The 24,385-nt window shown below is 45.3% G+C and overlaps 1 protein-coding gene and 1 long non-coding RNA gene across 8 annotated transcripts in view; one reads left to right on the top strand and one right to left on the bottom strand.

Moving 5' to 3' along the window:
* Window positions 1-781: 781 nt before the first annotated feature.
* Window positions 782-9,649, top strand: LOC142578720 (uncharacterized). Of its 2 annotated transcripts, XR_012827303.1 has the most exons (4): window positions 782-901; window positions 1,424-1,489; window positions 2,461-2,604; window positions 9,562-9,649. It is a non-coding gene; the product is annotated as an uncharacterized LOC142578720 (long non-coding RNA). The 2 variants fall into 2 exon arrangements; XR_012827304.1 differs by lacking the exon at window positions 1,424-1,489.
* LOC142578719 (uncharacterized) overlaps window positions 9,591-24,385 on the bottom strand; it is a 43,587-nt gene continuing 28,792 nt past the window's right edge. For 5 of the 6 annotated variants that reach the window (XM_075688227.1, XM_075688230.1, XM_075688224.1 and 2 more), the window contains one exon: window positions 9,591-9,805. In XM_075688227.1, the coding sequence (XP_075544342.1) occupies window positions 9,671-9,805 (135 nt within the window). In that variant the 3' untranslated portion in view covers window positions 9,591-9,670. Of the gene's footprint in view, window positions 9,806-13,354; window positions 13,691-24,385 lie in introns of those variants that run through there. The other variant, XM_075688229.1, reaches the window with a different exon arrangement.

The following is a 24,385-nucleotide window of genomic DNA, read 5'->3' as shown; positions in this document are numbered from 1 at the left end:
CTACGGAACAGTATTTGCAATGACGAAGAGGCGAGCACTGAGAAGACGACGACGACTGGAGGCTAGCGCGGGCTGTTGGCTCTTGGTCAAGTGCGGCGTATTCCCTTGTAACTATACTTGTATATAGCTTTTCGTCTGCGTCTTCCTACGTAATAATATAATATGCATGCGCTCCATGTATACGTATGGAGCGCATAGTATCATGCGTTACAGACGGACGGACGGACAGATTTCCGAGGGTATAGTAGCCCTAGAATGCTTACGAAATAAAAGCGCATGTTGCTAGCGCGATTTCACTGCAGCGCACCCTAAAATTATTTTTGTTCGTTCGTTTTCATCTTGCGCGGCCTTCTTTCATCGTGATGCCTGTGGTCTTTCCGAGGATGTTACCCCAAGTGCATATTCGCCTAAGAAGGATGTGTCTGTGTGTGTGTGCCTAGAGCAGCCGCCCCTCGGGGCCACAGTGCGGTATACATATGCGGTATAATATGAAAGTCACGCGCACTCGCGGCGACGAAACTTTGGCGAGACTGGAAGTGAGATGAAAGGCGGCCTCGTGATTGGTGCCCTTTCTTCCGACGCCGAGAAGACTTCCGCCGCACGTTCTTCTTTCTATAGAGCCACCTGTTCAGGAAGATAACGTGCGCGAGTGTCGTGCACGAATCCTCTTGGGTCAGTGCTGCATAATTGCGTGACGTTCGCCTGAACTGCGAGTGATTTATAGGCCGCGCTCTCTTCTGCAGCTTCTGCATTTTCCTTTTTTTCACTTAGGCATGTGAACTAGGCTAAGGAAACATGTGCGGAGCGCTTACAGCGCAAACGTGCGCTCAGCTCGCCGCAACTTGGGATAGCCGCTCAGCGGGCCGCTATAGGTAATCAGCTGTGGCGGCAATGACTCTGGGTACGTCTTACTCAACGACTCTGAGCCTGAACTAATCGGGAAAGTGCACTGGATTTTGTCGTTCACTCATACTTGGAGGTGGCTTTGGTGCCGAAGAAGGAGGGACGAACAGTGCTTACCTTTGTTATAGCTTTCTTGGCGCAATGGGTTACTGCGCAACCTTCCAACTCGAGCTGAACGGTGTAATTTTACTACTAGATCTTCAAATAAAATATTATACGGTAAACCGATTAGTGTTTGCCAGAGTTAATAGATGCATAAATTTTCATAGCTTGGACGTTGCACGAGAACAATTCACATTAACAAGGGCAAGCAGGTCGTTGGCGGTGAATTAGAGTTTTCGTTACGTTCGTTCCGCGCATCGAAGTGTTCTTGAAGTGGGCCTCCTTTCATTGACGCTCTTCTTATTCAGTAACATCAATTTTTTTCTCTCCACTTTTCCAATCTGGTTCACTTCAAATTTTTAGGTAGTGTACAAATGACATGTCGTATAACTTTACATGTGCTCCGGGAATTCTGCAGCTTTAGGAAGTCTGCGAGGACCGTTGCAAGAATGCCTGATGCACATATATTCAAGCGCATGGTGAGGTAAGGAATGTTTCTGAACGAGAAATATAAACATGTGGAGAGATAGGCTTGGCAGTGCAAAAGTCGCAGCCTTATTTTTTTCTCTAATTTTTTTCTTTGCTTCGTTGTTTATCAAAGTCGGGCGCCGACTTCTGGAAACAAACAGGAAGCACCAACGGTACAAGGCTGTATGTGTACTACATTACCTCATGTATTTCGCATGTCTAGGTTCTTAAAGCCGCATATGTGAGCATACTGATCTATAAGGCTAAAATTAAGAGGAAAACAATCAAACTGGAAAGGAAACGGGAACGTTCAGGGAGCTATAGAACAAACGACGATTCCTTCAAAGCTGAGAACACACTGAAGTGAGTGTGATGGCTTTCAAATAATAATATTCCCACAGAATTATATTTTTAAGTATCTGCTGTTAAGGGAGCTATAAAGAGCACTATGTTTCACTATGTTTCTCATAAACATAACGTTTCCTCCCAGCTTGGGTTGCGCAGATAGCAATGCTATGCTTGTTTGCTCCTTTCTGGTATATATATATATATATATATATATATATATATATATATATATATATATATATATATATATATATATATATATATATATATATATATATATATATATATATATATATATATATGACGTCTTAGGCTGCGCATAATAGAGGGAGCCTCGAAAGCCGCAGGAAACAGATAATGATCCTTTATCCTAGATTGTGGGCACCCTGATACATGCAGCGGAATAATATTTGACTCCCTGTTCATGGCATCATTCTGTACAGATCGCGAGCGTTTTCTTAACGTGTTCGAAAAGTGTTACAGGGCCTCTTTAAGGGACAACAAGGCGTCAGCCGGGACATATGCCTATATACCGGGGTGGCAGGGGGGGGGGGGTCACTTGCCCAACCCCAGCTCTCAGATGGGGGGGGGGGAGGGGCAAAGCAACCTATTTTAACTCCTTCCCCCCACATTTTAAAGCCGGGAATATGGCGCCTGGAGTCCGAACCAAGATCGCTCGAGCCTGCAGAAAGCCACTTGAAGCCCTGATAATGGGGGTCTGGCCTCTCCACCAGCTGCACGCGAAGTATCGGCCACATTGATCCTTCAGGGCACTCATCACCGGTATGTATATAGCACACAAGGTCTACTCGGTAACAGCTGGTAAATTTCAATATCTCTGCAAGTCTGCAGTATAGCTGTAAAGTCTTGATCTAGGGATTGATTCGGGCTACTTGGTCTAGCAATAGTGCAAATGAACTTCAATGCAGCTGAGGTTCCCAGTACTTTCAGGACTGCTTTAATTTATTTGGTCGTGAAAGGTGTTCTCGTGGTGAAACTTAGGCAGCACGCAGCTTTCGCTTCTCGCTGCTGGCGCTCTTCATCATGCCAGCACTGTGACAGCGAGTGCTCGTGGTCATCGAATGAGATGTGTTTATATTTGCCTGTACGTGCCTGACGCCATGCCTGGCATAGGCGCGTCTACCGTTTCGGGGGGAGGCATACCCCTACTCCCACAGTCAGAAGTGGAAGGGAAAAGTAGGCCATTCGCCCCCCCCTTCCGTCCCCCCCCCCACACACACACTTCTGAAGGCAGGCACTATCAGCTGTACACTAACAAATCCCACAAAACAACAGCTGATGTCAAGTTTTCTATCAGAATTGCGCCCACATACATATTTCTTTATTATGTATCCCCTGCTCGGGCAGCTAGTATTGTCTTTCGGGCATCATCGCCACGTGCTGTAGGAGGTGGTGCTCGGCCGACCGCACTTAATGCTTTGTGGTGCGAGACGCCTGTAGGACGAGCCCTGCAAGCCTGAATTGCTGAGAAGGCTGTCGTTGCGCAGTCCTAAACAAGTTTAATCTACCATTCCTTGCATCAACCCACGTTTGTTGGGCCGTCTAACCTAACCGTCTTTGAAAACACAAAATGATATTTGCATTTCATAATTTACCGGTAATTAATCACTGTTGCCAATTAATCAAACTTCCCGCTAGGTGTAGTGACTTTCTTCTTGTCTGTTTACGGCGAGGTTTTATATTTAGCAATCAGTGACTTTGTTAGTGACTTGAATGAACAATTGGCAATATTTTAACGACTTGTAAAGGAAGGTTGCTTGAAAAATGGCCTTCTAGAACGCAGTTTAAAATTCAAAAGGTACATGTAAGCGGCTGAAATTCGCTGTACGGCGCATAGGCCCCATTACCGTGATTAATCAATGGTTGCCTGAATTCACATTGGCAGCCTCCACATTGTTACTGTGAGTCAGAGCACAGTGGTCATCATAGCGATCATAGTGCTCACAAAATCGAAATTTCTTCAGTATTTACAAAACTTTTTTGAATGTGTTTAAACGCTGTGGATTCAGGGGTGTCACCAAAGTTATTCGATTGCTAGACGTGCGCAAGCGTGCCAGGGAGCTAATCTACCAAAACCAAATGGAATAAATTTTGTGTTCAGATTTAGAACACAGCAGGTAAATATAAGACATATCGGCTGCGTAATAAAGGTGCAAATATAGTAATGGCTGAGCTCGTTCTCATGCAACTGAACCGTTTCTCGCGGGTTTTGGACCAATCAGTACTTCACGGTGGTTTTCAAGTAGATCAAGGGCGAAAATCTGGCATTCAACCTGTGCAAAGCTCTGGTAATTGTTATTGCCATGTCAGAAGCACGCGGCCAAGAGCGTTCCACAGAGCCTAGTTCTGCTACCACGAACGTCCAGAAGCACAAAAAACTTAGGGATGATGAGCAGACTAAGTGCACAGTCTGCTCAGTTTTCCTAGCATTTCTACAATGCTAGGAAAACTACGGTGCTTGTGCTCTTTTGAATCGTGCTGTATTTGTAAACTTCCAATGTGAACGTAATGAAATAATTAAGCTTTTATATTCCTTTACGTAAATATTACAGGTAGGCGATCTGTTATCGACTTTTTCGAACACCAATATTAAGTATGGAATATCAAATCGAATGGACAAACGTAGACGTACATATTTACAACATGAGTATTTATTTAGGTATAATTAGAAACACCCTTGTACTGAATAGACAGTCAACTAGGACGCACAATTAGGATCGTTTTAAAGAGAAGATCACCACAACCCTCATGAAAAGAACTTCACTAATAACTCTTTGACGCTTTTAGAGCCATGGTAGCAAACAAGCTTTTAGAGAATGACAGACTAATGTACGAACAACTTTCCAAAAACACAAAATAAATGGTTGTTGAAACAATATCAAAAGGCATGGAAAAGGAAAGGAAAGAGCTAATGAGGTGTTTTTGTGCCAGACACAATATAGGGCCTGTTACGAGGAAAACATCACTGTTTGTAACGTTAGAAGATGAAACTGCTACATGATTAGACTGCAAGAAAGACTAATTGGCAGGCCAGAAGCAAAATTAGCCGGTTTTCATGTATTGGATGAAAGACTGGGAACCGAGGGGCCCGATTTTGTAAGGGCACAGTTTCTGTAAGAACGCTCGCACGTATTTGTTAGTCATAACCACACGGAATTACCCGATAATGAAGAAAAGGAGAGCATAGGGGAAGTCATCTTTAGTTTTTAATTGAACTGCAAAAATGAGAAACTGAAGGGAAATGGCGCGAAAGAAACAGCTTACTGACGGTGACAGCCGAACCCACAGCCTCCGCGTTACGCTCGCGTTGCACTGCCACTTGTGCTACGGTGACGACGGCAGCTCCCACGTCCACGATTTCTCGGGTATTTATGTATGCGTACAAGACCTAACCCAAGGATGGTTAACGAGTGGCATACTTCCAACGCGAAACCGAAAACAAATCTTGCATTACCGATTTTCTTTTGTTTCTTCACTGCTGCAAAGCTTTGCCGCTGTTTTACTGCTAATAGTTATACTTTGCGATATTTGTTCAGCAGGCGGGGAACAGTCAGCCGATTTGAAAAGCCGGTTGTTGCGAAATGTTTGGTTAGTTTCTATATTCGAAATTACCAAATAGTTCATCTTCCAATGCGAATAAATTATTACGCATGAAGCATTCGTATTCTAGCTTCGAATATTCGCCCACCTTATACTAAATACATTAGTAAATCTACAGGCCTCTATAACCTGCTGGTAAATTCACTGTTTTCCTTCAGCTGCACGAACGCTGGACCAACGTGACAGTCTAGGTAAATTATTTACCCCACGTTAGCTTATATTCATCATCATCATCATCATCATCATCATCGTCGTCGTCGTCGTCGTCGTCGCCCTATTTCTGTACACGATAGCCAATTACCCCTGTCCTGCGCCAACCGTTTCCAACTTGCGCCTGCAAATTTCCTAAATTCATCACCCCACCTAGTTTTCTTCCATCCTCGACTGCGCTTCCCTTGGCACCCAATTAACTCTAATGGTCAACCGTTTATCTAACTTGCGCATTACATGGCCTGTCCTGCTCCGTTTTTTTCTCTTAATGTCAATTAGAATATCGACTATTCCCGTTTGCTCTCTGATCCACACCGCTCTCTTCCTGTATCTTATCGTTACGCCTAATATTTTCGTTTCATTTATATTGGAGTGTTTAAAAACACCTACGTTCTTAGAGAGAGAGAGAGAGAGAGAGAGAGAGAGAGAGAGAGAGAGAGAGAGAGAGAGAGAGGGCAGAGATGTTAACCAGTCAAGAGTCCGGTTGGCTACCCAGCGCGGGAGGAAAGGAGTAGGGGAATAGAAAGAAGGGAGAGAAAGTGCGTACCTAAAATCCACATCACTGTTATAGCGACAGGTTTAATGACATTTTTTGTCTCACTTCAGCGGCACGCTTCAGAAAATATTCGCAACGCTAGAATATAATGGCTCATAATGGGCGATTGAAAACCAGATCTGCAGATGAGAACATTCACTTACTCATTTTGCAGCCTTTGTTATTGCAATGGAAATCGGATAACCTGCAAGGGAGGCGATTTTTACAGCGCGCGCCACCTGGGCCCCCTCTTAGTATGTTTCGCCCAATGATGAATATAAACTTCTGTATAGCCCCCAATTAATATTTTACAATGAATAAGCATGCTATTAACAGATTAAATAAACGAACATGTCAATCTTTATTGCTTTGCGGCCGCTAAAGCGGCATCTACCTAACCCCCTCCCACCTCGCTGCGCGCCGGCTTGCTCCGCTACCATTGGCAGAAGCCCTCCGTGTCAGGATTTGTGGTAAAGCATACGAAAAACGAACACGTGCTTCAGAAGTGAAAGGGTGACAGTATATACAGGTTTACAGTAGTGCTATTTCCGTTGTTTGCGTGGCGTCCCTGCCGGCTGGAAAGCGGCGGCTCATCGATCCCAGGCGGCACGTACTTTAGAAACCGCAAGTTCCCTGTTTGTATATATATATATATATATATATATATATATATATATATATATATATATATATATATATATATATATATATATATATATATATATATATATATATATATATATATATATATATATATATAAGTATAATGTTACGCATATAAAAATATTTGCAATATATTTAAAAAGGAGCGAACGTTGGTGGAGATGGAACAGAGCCCAGCCAGGCACTGTCCACTTTTCGTCGTCTTCAGGACCGTCGTCGTTCTCTTCGCCTCATCGTAACACGACCCCAAGTGAAGGAAGCACCGTCCCTGTGTGTCAAGCGGGACCGTAAGGAAGAGCGGGGTGAGGTTTTAGCCTTGCGATATGAACGACATCAGGTTAGGTGAGGCCAGGTGACATGGTAGAGTTGACGGGGACGATCCCATAGGTGACATCGGTCACTTGACGTAAGGCGCAGTAAGGGCCCTTGTATAGCAAGGAATGAGTTTTTCCGAGAGCCTCAATCGACGGGAAGGGGATCAAAGGAGCACAAGGGAACCTGGTGAAAAGTGTACGTCATGGTGCCGCTGATTGTAAACACGTTTTCGATTTTCTTGTGATGCCAACAGCCGAGTACGGGCAAGCTGCCTTGCGTAGTCAGCATGGGCAATGGCTTCGCCATCGACCAAGACATGGACAATGTCTTGGTCGATGCAAGAGGATGTCGCGGCAGTATTCGGCAGGCGGGAAAATTGATGGGCGACACGATGGTCCTTCGCTGGCTCGAAGCGGCGGCGTTCCTTCATGATGGCGTCGACAGTAGAAACGTTGATAAAAATCAGGAGATCAGATGCGTCATCCGCAATGCCTTTGAGGATATGTCCTACTTTGTCGGACTCTGCCATGGACGTGTCGATTTTGGGACAAAGGACGAAGATTTCTTGAATATCGGAGACCTATGACTCATTAACACTTTGGTCGCGGGTAGCGAGCTGCTTTTTGGAGGCTAGCTGTCGATCAAAGGGATTGCCAGAAAGGTCGGTTAGCTTCTGCTTGAACATCTCCCAGCTAATTTCTTCTTCATGTGTTTGGAACCAAACGCGCGGAGTTCCGTCCAGATAGAAAATGACATTGGCTAGCATTATTATCGGGTCCCGCCTGTTGCCCTTGCTGACACGTTAATATATGCTGAGTCATTCTTGTACGTCCATACTATCGAGACCGGAGAATGTGCCGGGCTCATGCGGATGGGGAAGGGCAACGTACTGCGTCTGGATAGTCGATGGTGCCTGTGCAGGCGTAGATGAAGTGTTGTCCTCAGAAGGCATTGTCACAAGCTGGATGTGACGTCCGCTTCGGAGCTCCGTTGTGAAGAAGACGAGGGTACTCCGCACCTCCACCAAATGTTACGTGTATAAAACTATTTACAATATATTTACAAAAAGGGAACGTTCGCGGAGACGGTAGAGAGCGCAGCCAAATTGTGTCCATCTGGCGTATATATATATATATATATATATATATATATATATATATATATATATATATATATATATATATATATATACTCAGGCATATTCAAGGCGTTTCGACGACGTGCTGTCATTTCTGATGGAGGAAACGAACATATTTTAAAGCTTACAGAAGACGTCAATGGCGCGAATAAGTGAAGGTTTATACACAGAGAGCCATACCTTCGATCGTTTCCGCTCAAGAAGGCCACTGATAATTCTGCTCAGTCTTGGTCCGCTAGCTTTAAATGAGCGCTACCACCTCACTTCCGACTTGTATTTTTTGCGTTAAATGAAGGTTTAAACTTTTGAATAGCTAGTCCATATATATGAAATACAAGTAGTCGTCATGAGGTCCTAAATAATCTATAATACTTGCTTCTACGAAGCAGTTTCAGTACGCGGGAGGTCGGTGCTTAATTACTTCATGAACGATACACTTCATCGTTCGACATGCGATCACAGCGGCTGCCACGCTTGAGAGAGGCCAGACTAAACAAACGAAACACTTTTGTTAATTTTTTTCATGAAGAGCAAGGTCATGCATACGTTGCCTTGCTGCCACACGAGGTCAGCAAATTTTGCTTTCCGTCATGACGTTACAGTAATGTCGGTGACGCCAGGTCCATCGTTTCGAGACCAATGTTACCATAAAATTAAAATGTTCTGTGATCGTTCGCTAACCTTCAGACTTGCTGTCACCCTTTCAGGAGTCAAAAGCATGTGGTAGTTTGTACAACATCTAAAATATGTGTCAGTACTTTAATTCTTGTCTTGCCGCCCGAGAGGATGCACCAACGTGGGGCAACTCTGTATTCTACTCGCATATATACGTGAGGCTGAACCCAGAGACATGTGACAGCAGACCCCTGTTCCGGGAAAGAGACACACGGGCGGAGCAATCGCCGGCACAGACTACCAGGCTATCATCGCCTGTAGTAAACACCTTAACCAACAAATCGGTCTCGTCCCATCCCGCAATGTGCTTTGCCCCACTCGTACACGGCGAACCTTCCTCCACACTAAGAGAAAGAAGTTCAAGCCATTACAGTGCCTAAGGCAAATGCGTGTCATTGGATGGCAAGCAAAAGAAATGGGAGTATCCCTATGAGGAGCCATTGGGAATGAATTCTTGTGTTTCAAATAACTATCGCTGTATACGAAGGAATCATATAAAAATGTGTATCGCTATAAACGAGTTCCGCAAGCTGGTGGTGGCTCGACGTGTTTTTCTTATCATTATCTTCTTTGTTTTTTCCAGGAAAAGGAAAAAAAGAAGTCACACAATGCTCGTGTTTATGAAGTTGGGCGCTTTATCAGCCACTAGTGCTCGAAGGAAGACTGCAGATGGTCAACGTGGTGGCCGTCATCTAGCGTTTGTTTGGTGTGAACACTACCCTGCTGTACCTGCAGTGGCACGAGTTGCGCTCACAGAAGGACTCTGTTCGCGCATTTCCAGTTCGTCGTGACAAGCACTGTTGCCTGCACACGCCTTCGTCACAGACCTACAAAGAAACAAAAAAAAACACAAATAAGTAGAGTGCGAGAACAAAGTTGCTGGAAGGGTATAGACCATTTCGCTGTTTTGCAAACACAGGCCCTGATCGACAGACGGTTTCGCCCACTGGCGTACCCCACTAAATTCCGCGGGCGAAAAAGCCCATCGCGAGTAGCAAGAGTGCGTAGAAAAAGAAGCCCGCAGATTTTCAACACCTTTCCCCTGTACATAACGAAAAATTCAATAGTAACGTTTGCCGTTATTGATAAGAAAAATATTAGTATTAGCCCTCAGGCATTATCTGCCTTTTTTTTTTACCGGAAAACGTAAAAAGAGTCTTTGCGCACATTGAAAATGAAGAACACGCTTTTTGTTCCAGTGCAAAAGATTGCTAAGCCACGTGACCGGAAATTTCTTGGGGCTGCACGCTCGGCGCTGTTATCGCGTGCGGGAAACCATCTATAAGTATAAGCCCGACATAACGCAGGCAGTCCAGTGCTTGTCGCTCGCCCAACTTCGGCGACATCACGCTCAGAAAACTCGGTTTCAGTGACTGGCTTGCCGGATCGCTTAGAACGTACGTGTTCCAGGAGCCGCCACTACTTAGTACAAAGCCTACGCTATTGAAGGAGTGACGACATGCAAAGGCACCTCATTTCCATCACATCACATTTTCATTGCCAACTATGGTGTGATGAAAGGAAGAACACAGTAAGTACTCCTGCAGGCTTGTCGGCCCCAGAGTTTGTGTTGGCTGTTGGTCCACTACTGCGACGGCAATGCTCCAAGTGCGCAGGTTCTGTGTTATATAGGTCGATGATGGACGAGCACGATGAGGGAGACCGTGTGCACGCAATCCTTGCGTTGTTCCGTAGATTCAACCAGCGCAAATGATCGCATGAAGACAGAATTGAAGCTAAGGGTAAGTTCACACGACAGCGTGAAACAGCGTGAAAGGGCACCGCCTCCTGTCATACATCGTGCGACGAGGGGGAAAAAGAAAAGAGACTGTAAAAGTTGACTTGAAATGATACAACAGCCAATGAATCATTTGCTGTTGATGTCAGGATTTTCAAAATGCGGCCAGCGTAGTATGTTTCACGTTAACTGCTTAATGACGACGAAACAGAACAGGGAACGAGGACGTATAGGCTTAAGTACATTCTGTCATTCGTGAATGCGCACACTTCTTTTTTTTATATTCTGCTTAATACCAACAAGACAACAGCAGACAACGTGAGAAAGCAAGATAAACTTCTATTGCGAAGAATACGTTACAAAGCAGAATATAAGATAACCGCTGCTCCCCCCCACCGCAAAAAAAAAAAAGAAACAAAGGAAGAATTAGAAGGTTAGGATACGTGAACGGGAAGGCCGAATTCAGAAAACCAAAATGAGGGGCAATGAAGCTACGAGTATTATAGTATGTCGTTCAACCAGGCAACGGCTTGTCGGCAGTGCCTGCTAAATATCAATGGTTTACTCTGCCAAAATGTAGCTGGGCAACAACACCGTGGATCTATTCGCTCTGCTGCAAAGATGTATGACTTGTCAATACTTAAGCGCATGGAAGACATTTTGTGCGTTGAGCTTTGAACGGTTGCAATGACCTGCTGGAATGCACTAACACAACGGCGTCGGACAAAGATGGATAACTCAGCAAGGTAAGTTCAGGTGGGATCCACCAAGAGTAAAGCTAATATCTTTTGATGCATGTACATCTAATTTAGGTATTGCATAGTAGTAGCTGTAGGTTTAGCAAAACTGGCTAAAACAATGTGTGTTGGCACGTTATTTCGAAGTGTTACAGGCGCAGTTGACTAACGCTCTGTGTTAGTTTTGTTTCGAGTGGTCTTCTTCGCTTTTAACATTTTTCGTGGCAGAAAGACAAAGCTACGTGCCTTCGTCGTAGGAAATGCGAGGGCACAACGACTGGGCTGGTGTCAACTGTCAATGAGAGAAGGCAAGAGAGAGAGAAAGAGAAGCTGTAAGAGAAAGGCCGGGAGGTTAACCAAACGAGCCCCGTTGGCTATCCGAAAGAAAGCAAAGTTCTCATTGCTTGAAAGTATGCGTCTCTCGCGGTGGTAGCTTAAGGCGTCACGCCGCTGAGCTCGAGGGTTCAATTCCGGCTGCGTTTCGATGGGGGCGAAATGCAAAGCGCCAGTCCACGTAGATTTAGGTGCAGGTAAAAGAACCACAGGGTGCGAAAAATTCATACCGAGTTCCCACGCTGCGGCGTGTTTCGTAATCGGATAGTGGTTCTGGCACGTGAAACACAATAATTTATCTTTTTTTTATTAAGTGCGTGTCTTCCAGGTTCCTTTCGTTTACTTTGGCAAACTCGTGATAGAACTTGGAGCATCGTGCTTCGGAGATTTAGTGATGAATAAGTGGCAGTTTAGTGTACGTCATTGGGTTATGCTATTGTAGGTTAACAAGTATGCAAGGCCGACGTATATACACTGTACCTCTCGCCCAAGCGGAGCACTATACGTAGAACATTTAGTATTCTGCAAAACTCATTTAGTGTTTAGTGCATATCACTAAATGTGGAACTGCACCAGTCTGGTAACATATTCGTCGGCATGAAATAAGTCCTGCTTTTCATGTTCCTTCATAAACTCTGCACTCCTTCAAAATTTCATCGCACTGTTTTTTATTCCCAGTTGCGCTTTTGTGAAGTCAATGCTGCACAGACATTGCACAGAGTCAACGTGAAATTGCCAGTGAAAAATGTGTGCAGTCTAAGACTTGTTCATTTATTTTATGTCGTAGCCAACTCTGCCATTTACGCTACCACGAGGTGAAGGCGGCTTGAGCAATACAAGCAAAATAAACGAAAATTAGCAAAGGCCGACTGTCTTTTTGCGACTCAATTGATTGTTATTCGCAGCGAGTATCGAAATCCCTGCCTTGCACTTGCATAATGACACCGGGAATGTTGATTGGAATATATGCCTTCTCCGAATATAAAAGAAAAAAAGAGAGAGATAGAGAGAGAGAGAGAGAGAAAAAAATTTTGTCGTTCTATACGGGAAATTATTTTAAGCCACTGAGGCTAGCAGCAGGAAGCCACAATAAAAAAAAAAAAGCTCCGGAACACCGTGCACAAAAACGAGAAGGGAGGCATGTTTACAATGAGCACGATAGATAACCGCAATAATTTCACAGTCCCTTAAAAAGTTTTATGGCGTAAACTTTAATGTAGGAAGTGATGAACATGCCACAACAGGAAGTAGCGACGGAAGTGTTTTGCCATCTCCGCTCGACGCTGCGCACGTGTGACAGCTTTTGTAGCAATAATTGCAGCAGCTCGCCGAAAACGGCTGACTACTTGGTTTTGTCGGGGACCCAACTCTCTACAGCCTGAATTGCGACACAATCTGTGCGATTGCTTCAGTGGTTCGAGAACCAAGGTTCAAGCTCCTTTTCCGCACCAGCAGGTAAAACTATATCAGGAAAGAGTTCTAAATTCTTAGCTTTCTCATAACAAATACTTAAAATTCGAACTGTTTCGCTTCTATTTGCCACACAATCCTCAAGGTAAACACAAACGATGAGACATTTCATGTTTTATTTCGAGCATCTAAATAAACAACGATATACTGAAACTACCGAAGCGCCTGCTGACTGTAAAACGTTGGATCGCTCCTATTGGCAACTCGAGTGCACGCAAATGCGCGTGTACAGTGTCCAAGCAATCGTACGTAGTCAAACATTCGGATTTGTTTTTTGTATTAGCGAAAGGCAGTAGCTGTGTTCCCGTGGAACGCGTCGGCTCAATGGTTTTTCACGAAGCTTCAGCTGAACTTCGTTTTATTCGTGGGTGAAAGTTAGACAGCGCAGCAGGAACATCTTCGTACGGCTTTGCTGGTCAGCGTCATCCGAACATCTAAAAAAGAATGAATATGTCAGTAGTGTAGCACACAATAATTCTGACGTGTTCTAATTATCGCGTGGAGAGATAATGAAAGAGAGAAAGAGCAAAAAAAAGATGATGATGTGAAAAACAGTAATCCGCCTGATGTACCTTCCTCTATATCGAGCTACTTTGCAGCCGCTACTTATACTTAACCTCCTGGTCTCTCCTTAGCTTCTATTGCGATAGCAATTATATGGACACTCCAGGCGCATTTCTGCCGTCGCCGTCACCGTAAGGTTCTGTAAAAAGTCCAAGGGCGATTAAACCGTCGCCGCTCGCCGTATGCTATATGTGCGAGTAGAAAGCGTGCGAGGGTGAACTGGCGATCGCGGTTCAATCTCGCGCACGCAACGGCGGAAAGCGGGGAGGAAGCGCGCCGCCTTCCGTCGCGCCCGATGCTTCGGGGGGAAGGTAGGCAGGGAGGGCGGGGGGCGTTTTACTCCGAGCGGCCCGGGAAGCCGCGCCCGGCCGCGCCCTGGCCGCTGCGTCCTGAAAACCATCTGCAACGGGTACAGAGTCCGTGATGCGCTGTCTTTTCGCGGCGTACTTCGCGTTGATGCGAGTGGCTGCACGAAGATCAATTCGCTCGCTGCTGCTGCCGGTTTTCCTCACTGCACCGTTTTTACAGCGATTTTCCGCGGTCATCGAGTGAGATGCATTCATGTTGGCTTGTGCGCATGTGACACCATGCTTGTTAATTTAGTATGCCTATGTTTACAAGTTCATACGGCCGATAAATCTAACATCCTTACTTCGCATAGCTATCCACCAATTTGCTATCGCAAGCGGTGCTTCGCCTTTCAGGCGAAATTGCGACTTATTGTTTTCTTTTTCCTCTACTTGCGCTGGGGAAATGGAAGGTGGGAAAGAAAAAGGAGCAGACGGCTGACGATGACGAAAAACGGAAAAGGCAAAACATAACGGGCGAGTATACTCATAGCCTGGAGTCCAAGCCCGTACTTTCACACAAGTAAAACCGAATGGCTTGAAATCTGGATCAGCTTTACTCCACGGGCCCAATTTAGAACGGCCTCTGACAACGGTTCGCTGTCGAGACGGGCAAAATCAAGTCAACTTCTGTCACTCATCCACTTCCTAGCAGTCGTAGCCCATGCTTTATAGACCATTTTCATCGCGCAGCGCCACCATGTTCGATGCCGTGCTGACTCGTCCATTCCTTGCCTCAGCCGGCTACCGCTGCCTCTGTTTCAGAGGCGCTCGGCGCAGGTGCGGCTCATCAAGCCTCTGTTTCGGTGTTTGTCTCGGACAGTGACAACTTGAACGGCACGAAACTATGGCCAAAGCTTCATGATATATGTAAATGTACAGCCATCCTTCCGAGCTCATCATCCCTTGTCTTAATGCTACGAGCACGGCCATACGGTGCGGGTTCTAGAAGACAGGATAGTAAATTGCTTTTAAAAACACGCTAGTACGTACTTTCAGCCACTGTATTAAATCAGTATTACTGACATTCACTCTTCATTTTTTAAAAGAAATTATTGTCATAGGCTTGGAAGCCACATGGTTCTCATATTTTTGTTTCAGTAAAGCTTTCTTTTTTGGGGTGCGACGTCATTAAATTATTTATTTTCTTGATACGTAATCACTTGTGAATGTGCAAATTGCACTAGATTTGTTTATGCGATGCTCCGTGAAAACATCAATGTTTGGAAGTAGCTTACAGAAGAGGCATAATACCGTTCACTACTTTTTTTCATTGTGTATCATGGCGACCCGTTCAGCTTCAAACTATTACGTATCTTATGCAAACCACTCATTCGTCGGCATACTTTCCGACGAGTTCCCTCATATCTACAAAACGTTATTGCGAGTCTCAGAGAGTTTCAGAGGATGGGGATGGAGGTTAGTGGAGGCCAAAAGAATAACATTTGCAAGCGCGAGTGAAGGAATACTGAATTTGCGGCGTGGCTATCACATTTTTCGCTAACGTTGCCTTTGATTCAAGATAATTTCAAAATTATTCTGCTACAGTGAAACCTGTGTTTGAATGTGATGGCGGTTCGACATTTTATGTCAGAGTTGTGGCACAATGAAACAAAGGTGAAGAAAACTTTAGAGAACAGTAGCTACAGTAAAACGTAGTTAGTAAGGCACAAAACACTATGAGATGATCAGCTTTTAATAGGAAGATCCACGTGAGCATGCCGCAGTTGTGAATCGACTGATCAGGAAGCAGTCTTAGTTAAATGTGTGCGCACACAGCATGTGCAGCAGATATTAAAATCTGGGGTTTTGCGTTCGCCAACTGCACAGTGGGTTGTGAGGGACGCCGTAGAGCTGGGGCTCCGAATTCATTTCGTCCATCTGGTGCACTTTACCCTGCATCTAAATCTAAGCACAGGAGTGTTTTGCAGGCCGCAGGTTCGACCAATAAAGGGAGAGCATGGAGAAAGAAATGGAGATAGTTTCGTGCCTTGCGTTGTGCCACGCGGTGGTTGTTCACCGTCACTACATCGTGGCAGTACGTACTGTACCCACAACTAGACAGTAGTTCGAAGTCTGCCTTTGTAATTTATCAACGTTTAATCTAATCTGACAATCATTTTTATTACGTTAGCGGAATAACTGTACTTTGCCTGTTGTAACCATCATCGCAATATTGTATGGCCCGGAGGTGGAAGTGCGAGTGGGGGATTTGAAAGGCATATATCGAAATCTTTGAGGCAAAAGAAAATATAGTGTCCCTGCTAGCTTTAGCCAGAGTTTAAAAATATGCGAATGCCACGTAGCTGGACAGAGCCAAGATAAAGTTATTTGCCGTCGCTTGGAGATACTCAGATTATTTTTTTTAATTCTACCTAATTAGTCTTAATTAATTACTCGACTTATGAAATATTGTAATTAGATGAAAAGTGCCAATTATAACATTGTAGAGCAACATAATGAAACTCCCGATACAGCTTTCTGTAGCTAAATACGTGCTACATAAAGTGTCTTTCCGAGCGTGAAAGAAGTCCGCGAATACACGCAAAGTGCCACGAGCGGCCAGTCGCGCGGAAATTTCGCGTGCCGTGCCGGCAATTTCGCACTCCGAGCTGACAGCCACGCATGCCTGAGCCGCACGCTCACCGATTTGTTACTTCTAACATGCCGTGCTGCAACTCGATACGAGGCCACTCGAGGGTGCCGTAGATTTCATCTCAACTACGGGACTCGACTTTCTCCTGCAGTGCTCCTATACTCTGCCTGGTGTGTAACGCGATGTGCTGTCCGTTCTGTTTTTTCCTCTTCTCCAAGCGGGTGAGTGTGGTGTCGCTTTCAGGGGCATACGCCTATGTCACCACGTTCAGAGCCCATGTGCAGCGACTCGGAGGATGCCATGAGGACAGCAGTCCTCGCCGATTTTCCGCTGTACTTGTGCGGAAGGCAACATTGAGCAGAATGCTGAGGACACTGCCAATGCACATTTTTCCAGGAAATGGCAGGGGGATGCGGGTTGTACCTTTACTCTATGCCGCTCTCACCGAATATTTTATTCCCACATCTCTGCCTTTTGATCTCGAGGGCATCGCGGGCTTTTCATGGTGCTAACTACAACGTGGTTTATACCATGGCTGTCCTTAAGCGCTATAAAAACTACCGCAATGAGCATTCCTTGTGGCAGGAGTGGCGTAAGAAAACTGGTCGTTTAATTGATCTATTGCTTGCCCGCTTCTTTTTATCTTTCGTGTGGTATATTTCCTGCAATAAATGAATAACAATAAATAAATACATAACGCATCTAATTAAAAAAATAGCAGATGTAAGTAAAATAATAAAAATACGCGGATTCCACGCACTGTGGGAATCGATGTAAGCGAAGCTTTTGATGCTGTTTGCCTTCATTGACGATAGCTGTTGTTCTCATTGTCGCTTCTGGTCGTGGCGCTCACCACGCTCCTCGTCTCCCATGGACGCCACGCCTTGCTGTTGCGTTTCTCGCTTCTGGTATAGTAGTAGTGCTCCCGACGCTCGTCGCCTTTCATGGCCACCACGCGTCGTTGGCTTGCCTCGCGTCTTCGAGCCAGCGCACATTCGCGGTCTGCACCACGTTTCGCTGCGTAGCGAATACGCTGCTGTTCCGCGCGACGCTTCTTCCGGGCCTGGGTGTCCTCGACGATGAGTGCACGCTTTGGAGCCACATTGCTGGCGCGTGTTTGCGTGCACCTGCTGCATACGTGGCCAGCACGCTGTTGAGACGCCAGCTCCAAGCGCTCTCTTCAGGCTATGGACGATTGTAATGTTTACGCTGTCATAGCTCAGCACGCGACCTCGACAGCCCAGCGCCTGCATTTCTGTCGCATAGGAAAGCAAGCACAGCACGTGCGATACGCACAAACTTTGGACGCTGCCACGGCAGCGCCGGCCGGGTTGGATCGATGGATGAATGGATGTTGTGAGCGTCCCCTTTGGAACGGGGCGGTGGGTTGCGCCACCAAGCTCTTGCTATTATACTGCCTAATGTCGTACCTAGGTTAAACAATGCAAAAAAAGCACTATGAAATACTACGCCCAAATTTTCTGATCCCCTATTGCGAACTGTGCTTTTGTACGTCTCCGTCCTTTGTCGTTTCCCTACTTTTCTTCCACCAATCCTCCAATCGCCTCTTACTAATGCCTATTGCGGACATGTTTGCTTTACCACATCTCCCGCTGAACCAAAGGGCTTCAAGGAGGCCAGTGGTGCCTAATTCGACCGCTGGGTAGACGTCTTCACATTCTAATAAAACATGCTCCGCCGTTTCCCTAGCTTTACCCCAGCAAGCGCATGCTTCTTCTTCCTTCTTATACCTAGCTTTATAGGTGCGTGTTCTAAGGCATCCCGATCTCGCTTTGAAAAGTAATGAGGTTCGCTTTGAGTTATCATAAATGGTTTCTTTCCTGATTAAGTTTTTTTCCCCTTAAGTGGTTACTCATGGCAGGTTTCTTTTCTATTGCCGCCACCAATAAGATTATTTCAGCCTCTCTGACTTTCCGCTTGACGTTCTTTGTTGCTGTGTTGCCCACCCTACAGGCCGCATACTTGCTGGTAAGCTTCCTAGTTCTTTTCCTCCACTGTGAATCAATGTTTTTCCTGTACAGATACCTGGAAAACACTCTCCCAGCCCGTTTACTTTCTTCCATATTCCTCAGCCGTTCTTCATACTCAATTTTACTGCGAGCTTCCCTCACTTCAAAACTAGTCCAGCCCATATCCCCCTGCACAGCTTCATTTGTAGTCTTCCCGTGAGCGCCCAATGCGAGGCGACCCACTGACCTTTGGTTCCCGTCGAGTCCTGATTGTACCCCTGATTTAAAGCAAACAACCGCATTTCCAAAAGTAAGTCCTCGAAACATTACACCTTTCCACATACCTCGGAGGACCTCGTACCTATTGTACCCCCATAGCGCTCTGTGCTTGATTATGGCTGCACTTCTCTTCGCCTTCACCGTTATTGTTTTTTCCTGTGTTTCCATATATCTATTGCCTTTGTTTATCCATATACCAAGGTATTTATATTCTGTTACCCGAGGTATTTCTTGGCCCTGTATCTCCACTGTCTGTTCACTGTTTTCATTGAATACCATAACACCTGATTTTCTAACACTAAATTTCAAACCTAAATTGTTGCCTTCCTGTCCACAGATATTAGCCAGACGTTGCAAATAACTTTGCTTGTTAACTAGCAACACGATGTCGTCCGCATAATATAAACCTGGGAGTTGCTGCTCTACTACTGTACCCGCCTGTTTGTATGAGAGATTAAACCCGATATTACTTCCTTCTAGCGCCCTCTTCCTCCTCACCATGTACATCATAAACAGCAGCGGGGATAAAGGGTAGACCTGCCTCAGTCCCTTGTTGATATGAACTTTCTCCTCGCTCCTCATCCCTTCCCATTCAACGCAAACGGTATTTTCTAGGTAAATCTCTCTCAACAGCTGTAGACAATCATTACCTAAGCCTTCCCCTTCCAGAATATCCCACAAAATCTTGCGGTCTACGTTGTCGTAGGCTCCTGTAACGTCCAAAAAGGCCACATACAACGGTCTGCTTTTGATATTTCAATACACTGAGTAAGAACAAACAAGTTATCATCCAAACGCCTACCTATTCTGAAGCTATTCTGAAGCTCTCCCAAAATGCCACTACTCTCTGCCCATGATTGAAGCTTTAATTTGATTGCCTGCATTGCTAGCCGGATTGCGCGGAGGCGAACGCCATCTGGTAGCTCTGCAAGAAATCCAGCGGCGCGTGTGAGCAAGACCATAACAGCAGCAGCAGCGCTCGGAAATCCGGGAGAGGAGACAAAGAAAGAATGATAATAATAACCGGTGAGCGCGCGGGCGCACTGTCAGGGACGACAATTCAGGAGGTGGCAGCGGCGCTCGCCCTGATACAGCGGGCGTAGTTGTGATTTTGTGAAGAAGGAAAAATGAATCAAGATGTGGACACGACACTTGGTGCAGTGTCTGGAGTCTGGACAGTACAGTTGGAAGCGTGAAAGATTAAGTTACCTGAACGATCAACTGAGAGCAAAAGCTGGCTGCTGCGAAATCAGTGCGCATTTTCGCGTTGCAAAGCGCTGTAGCGCAAAATGATCTTTGATTTTTATCTTCAGTTGATTTGATTCTTCGATTTTACGTGCCAGAACCGCGATAAGATTATGAGGCATGCCGTAGTGGGGAAGCCCGGATTGATTACGGCCACCTGAGGATGTCTAATGTGCACCACACGCCCGGCACACGGCTGCCTTTGCATTTTTGCCCCCATCGAAATGCGGCCTTCGCGTACATTTCAGTCCTTCTGAGCGACGTTTAGGGCGTTGATATTAACATAGCTTTCTAAAACATAGCTGGTGTATTTCTTTCGGGTGGTGCATGCATCCCCCGATCCTACTTTTGCAATGATTCTAGTTATATTCTCTTGCAACGTGTTCTTTGGGGTTTCGCGTCATGTTGTCGGGCTGCTGATTACAAAGCTTTCACAGTGGCAAAGATAAGTAATTGCGCAAGTCCAATAATAACCTGATAAGCAAAGCGATACACGAACCAATAAACCTTTTATGACTCATTTTTATGACTTCGGGCGCTCATTCGTGGTCGTGACTTCTCCTCAACCTAACAAACAGTGCAAAGACCCCTTCGACGAGCATCCCATTTTCTGACTGGTTGGTGGGAGATTTGGGAAATAATTATTTTTTTTCCCAGGCAAATTACCGGCAAATCTGAGCTGACGAAGAATTATTTGACTAGGAGAATCGCGTCAAGAGCACGACGGTCAGTGCCATAAAGTTTTGAGTGGAAGCATGGGATAAACTGTTCAAGTTGTCTCAAAGCAATCGGTGAGCCGTTATAAAAAAAAATTAGAAGAAGATGTCAAATTAGTTCGGTTGCGTTTGTTGACAAGAATGGTCTGCAAGAATTTTTTTTTCTAAACTACATGACTCCGTGCCAGAAAAGGTGAGAAATAACAATAAATTAAGAACCGTTGAGAAATAACAAGCGGATGGACTCAGCACGTTGGATTGCTTTACTTGCATTTGTTCTATATGTGTTGTGACGTATGCAAAGAAGACGTATTCACATGGCAACTGCGCAGTTTATTGCCAGATGAAGCATGCCAAATTTATTCCTTTCATGCGTTTACCAGATGAAGCTGACAAAATGGGGATATCTGATTGCTGCAGAAATGTGGAGAGGCAAATTTGGTGTTCCGAGTTACTTCAGGCCGCGTGAATTTCTTGAATGTTTAAAGACATTTGAGCTCCCAAATGACAATTAAGTGTCACTTGAATATGACTTTTTCTTTGAAACCAGCTCACCCCATAAGTGTCTTGCTTCGTTTCACACGTACTTGAATAGGGCAGTCCGAGTTTCACCTAGCTAAAGCTTTCGCCTAACAAACAAATAAACCAGGCAGACAAGCCTTAAGGGATGCAAACGAGCCAGGAAAACGTTACGCGTGTTTGCCGTGGACGACGAAAGAAGTGGTCGGCGTTGTAAAGAGAGCATGGTAGTTTAAGCACGCCAACTTCAGGGGAAGCTGTTTTGACTGCATTGAGCGCTGCGTAAAAGAGATGAATGTCCGTTAAGCCTCGTTTATTACACGTCTTTACTGCCACTACTGAGCCACAGCGAAAACTGTTGTTGGCCTTCCGGCAACAAGTTAATCACCGAGTTCCCGAAACTGTTCTCCTTTTTTTAAATCTCAACAGTGGAACCATGTCCGCTTATCGGACACAATTAGCTTTAGTGCTTTTGTGCACGCAGCTCTTGTAGGACATAAAATGCTTTCATTGCGTCCTCTGTGAGCTTAAGCTGGCAAAAAGAAAATGAAAACATGCTCGTAAAGTTTTCTTGCGTGATAGCTCACCAGCTCTTTAAAGTCTTAAGGCCTGCTAGAAACAGCCGTCTCATAAGTTTATGCTATAAAATTGTGTTATGTAAATAAAATAAAATCCCAGTGCGAGGGATGTGCATTTTCTTCGCATAACGCCCGATTCTTGTCACGCACCGGATGGGAAAACAGGCGTGTGCACGTGAGTGCGAAGGCAACAAGCGCGGCGCGGTAAACTTGTGCGGGAAGAGGAAACCACTCATTGTGTCGGAAATGTTGAGCCACACAGCGCGATAACGGGGTTTACTTAATCTCAGCGAGCAGCAAGGATGTAATATTTTCTAGAGGATCTTAGCATGCATCCCCATTTATGTTGTTTTAGCTGTCCGTTCCTCCAATGTGCCCGAACCAATCTTAAGAATCGGCATCCTCAGTAAAGTGCTGCGCCAAAATGCCGCTGCTTCACGCGCTTGCGGCGCCCATTTAGGGACGCCTTCGTTTTCTTATTTATTTTTGTGAAAACTCGCGGTATATCCAGAAATAAAATAATATTTATTTATTTATTTATTTATTTATTTATTTATTTATTTATTTAAGATGCCTCCGAAAGTCCTCATTACGAGGGTATTACATGGGGCACAAGCATTGGTCGCTGGTCACAGATTGTACTTATACATCGTACTAAAAGCGAAAGAACGCACAAAATATCAATAGAGTGAAATCATGGACAATATACAAGATGAGTAACAAATGTTGCAGGGAAAACATTAGTACATGTCAGGAGAACATAAGGCAACTGCCATGAAAACCAAACAGCAAGAGACATCACAAGGAAGAAAGAAAAACGAAAAAAAAGTATACTTGCATTAGAAAAACAAAAACAAGAGAAGAAACGCTATGCCACTTATAATAGCATGTGCTGAGCAATCTTAAAGACGGAACAAAAATCCCCAATTCGAATGGTAATACGAAGAGCAAAAACAGCACGCTTTGATTAACACTGCCAACTTTAGTTGCACGTTAAACTTCATTAAAAAGATTGCATTCTCGTTCGTAAAATTTAGGCGTAACATGTTTAAATTGTCGCGTGTCGTCAACGTAACACCATCGCACCTTTCTCCTGACTTGGTCGCTTAGTTCTGAGCCCTGAAGTTTGGCAGCACAACCTGTACGCAGGCAGTTGGGTTGTCGCGCGCACGCATTCACGGGCTATTCTATGATGCATGCTCTCTATATTTCACTGGAATACTGCGGCTCCTTTTAGCATCACGGGGGTAGGTGCCACTCGGATGTGCTTATTCAGAGGTTACGCCTATCCCCGCCTCTCAGTAGTATTTTCTTTCATCTCTAAAAATCGTTTTGGCGACGTCTGCGCAATATTTCTCCTCCTAAACGCTAAATGAGAATTCACACGACGGGGCGAATTACGCGGACGAGCAGGACTTGGCTACGTCAGCTGAGGTGCAACGAATCGTGCCGCCAGCACCTCGCCTGTGGCGTCCTCGTGTGCAACGTGACTCGGTGGTACTGAGCAGCGTCATGCCAGCCTAGTCCGCAGAATCCGATCAATCATGGAAACGAGGGGACGCCATGATATCGACTTCGCCTTCTTGTAAGTTCTGATTTGCTCGAAACGCCGTGGTGGTTGAATTTGACAGTGTCCAGAGTAGCACACAAGCGTAAATGTAGTTTGTAACCATGCCAAATATAGTGTAGTACTTCCTTAACAGTGAACAGTATCCGCCATACAAGAGACAAAAAGGACAGTGCATTACATCACGCAGCTAGCCTTGGCAAGCGAACACTCCGTGAAGCCCATGCACTTGCTCAATGGTGGCCCGACCCGTGACTTCTTGCGTTGAGATCGCGGAGCGAGAATCGAGATTCGCTAATGGTGTTTGGTTCTCAGTAGCTACGCCAGTAGTTTTTATTCGGTGCGCGCTTGTTCGGCTGCCCTGCCGTGGCTCTGCCTGCAGAGAGGGAAAGCCAACTGATGTGCACTTTGACATGCACAGCACTTTGATGCACAACACACACAACACTTGCAACAAGCGCTTTGACGTGCGATCACGTGTTGGGCAGGTTCGGCTTCAATTGTGTTGTGTGATGCTCCCTGCTAACGTTTTCCTTCTTCCATGATCTGTGCAACAATGAAGACTTGTGGCATGCGATTGCGAAGAAGATAATGCGGCAGCTGTCAGCGTGTGCTTCACATGATTTGAAAGCAATGCGGAAATATGCAGGCTGTTGAAATGAAAATGCACCCGCCGCCGTGGCTTCGCGGATATACGGTGTTGCGCTGCTAATCACGAGGTCGCGCGATCAAATCTTGGCCGCGGCTG

Source organism: Dermacentor variabilis, chromosome 4, assembly GCF_050947875.1.
Source record: "Dermacentor variabilis isolate Ectoservices chromosome 4, ASM5094787v1, whole genome shotgun sequence".
Lineage (NCBI taxonomy): Eukaryota > Metazoa > Arthropoda > Arachnida > Ixodida > Ixodidae > Dermacentor > Dermacentor variabilis.
The sequence above is the reverse complement of the archived record's forward strand: the minus strand, read 5'-3'. Positions and strand labels throughout refer to the sequence as shown.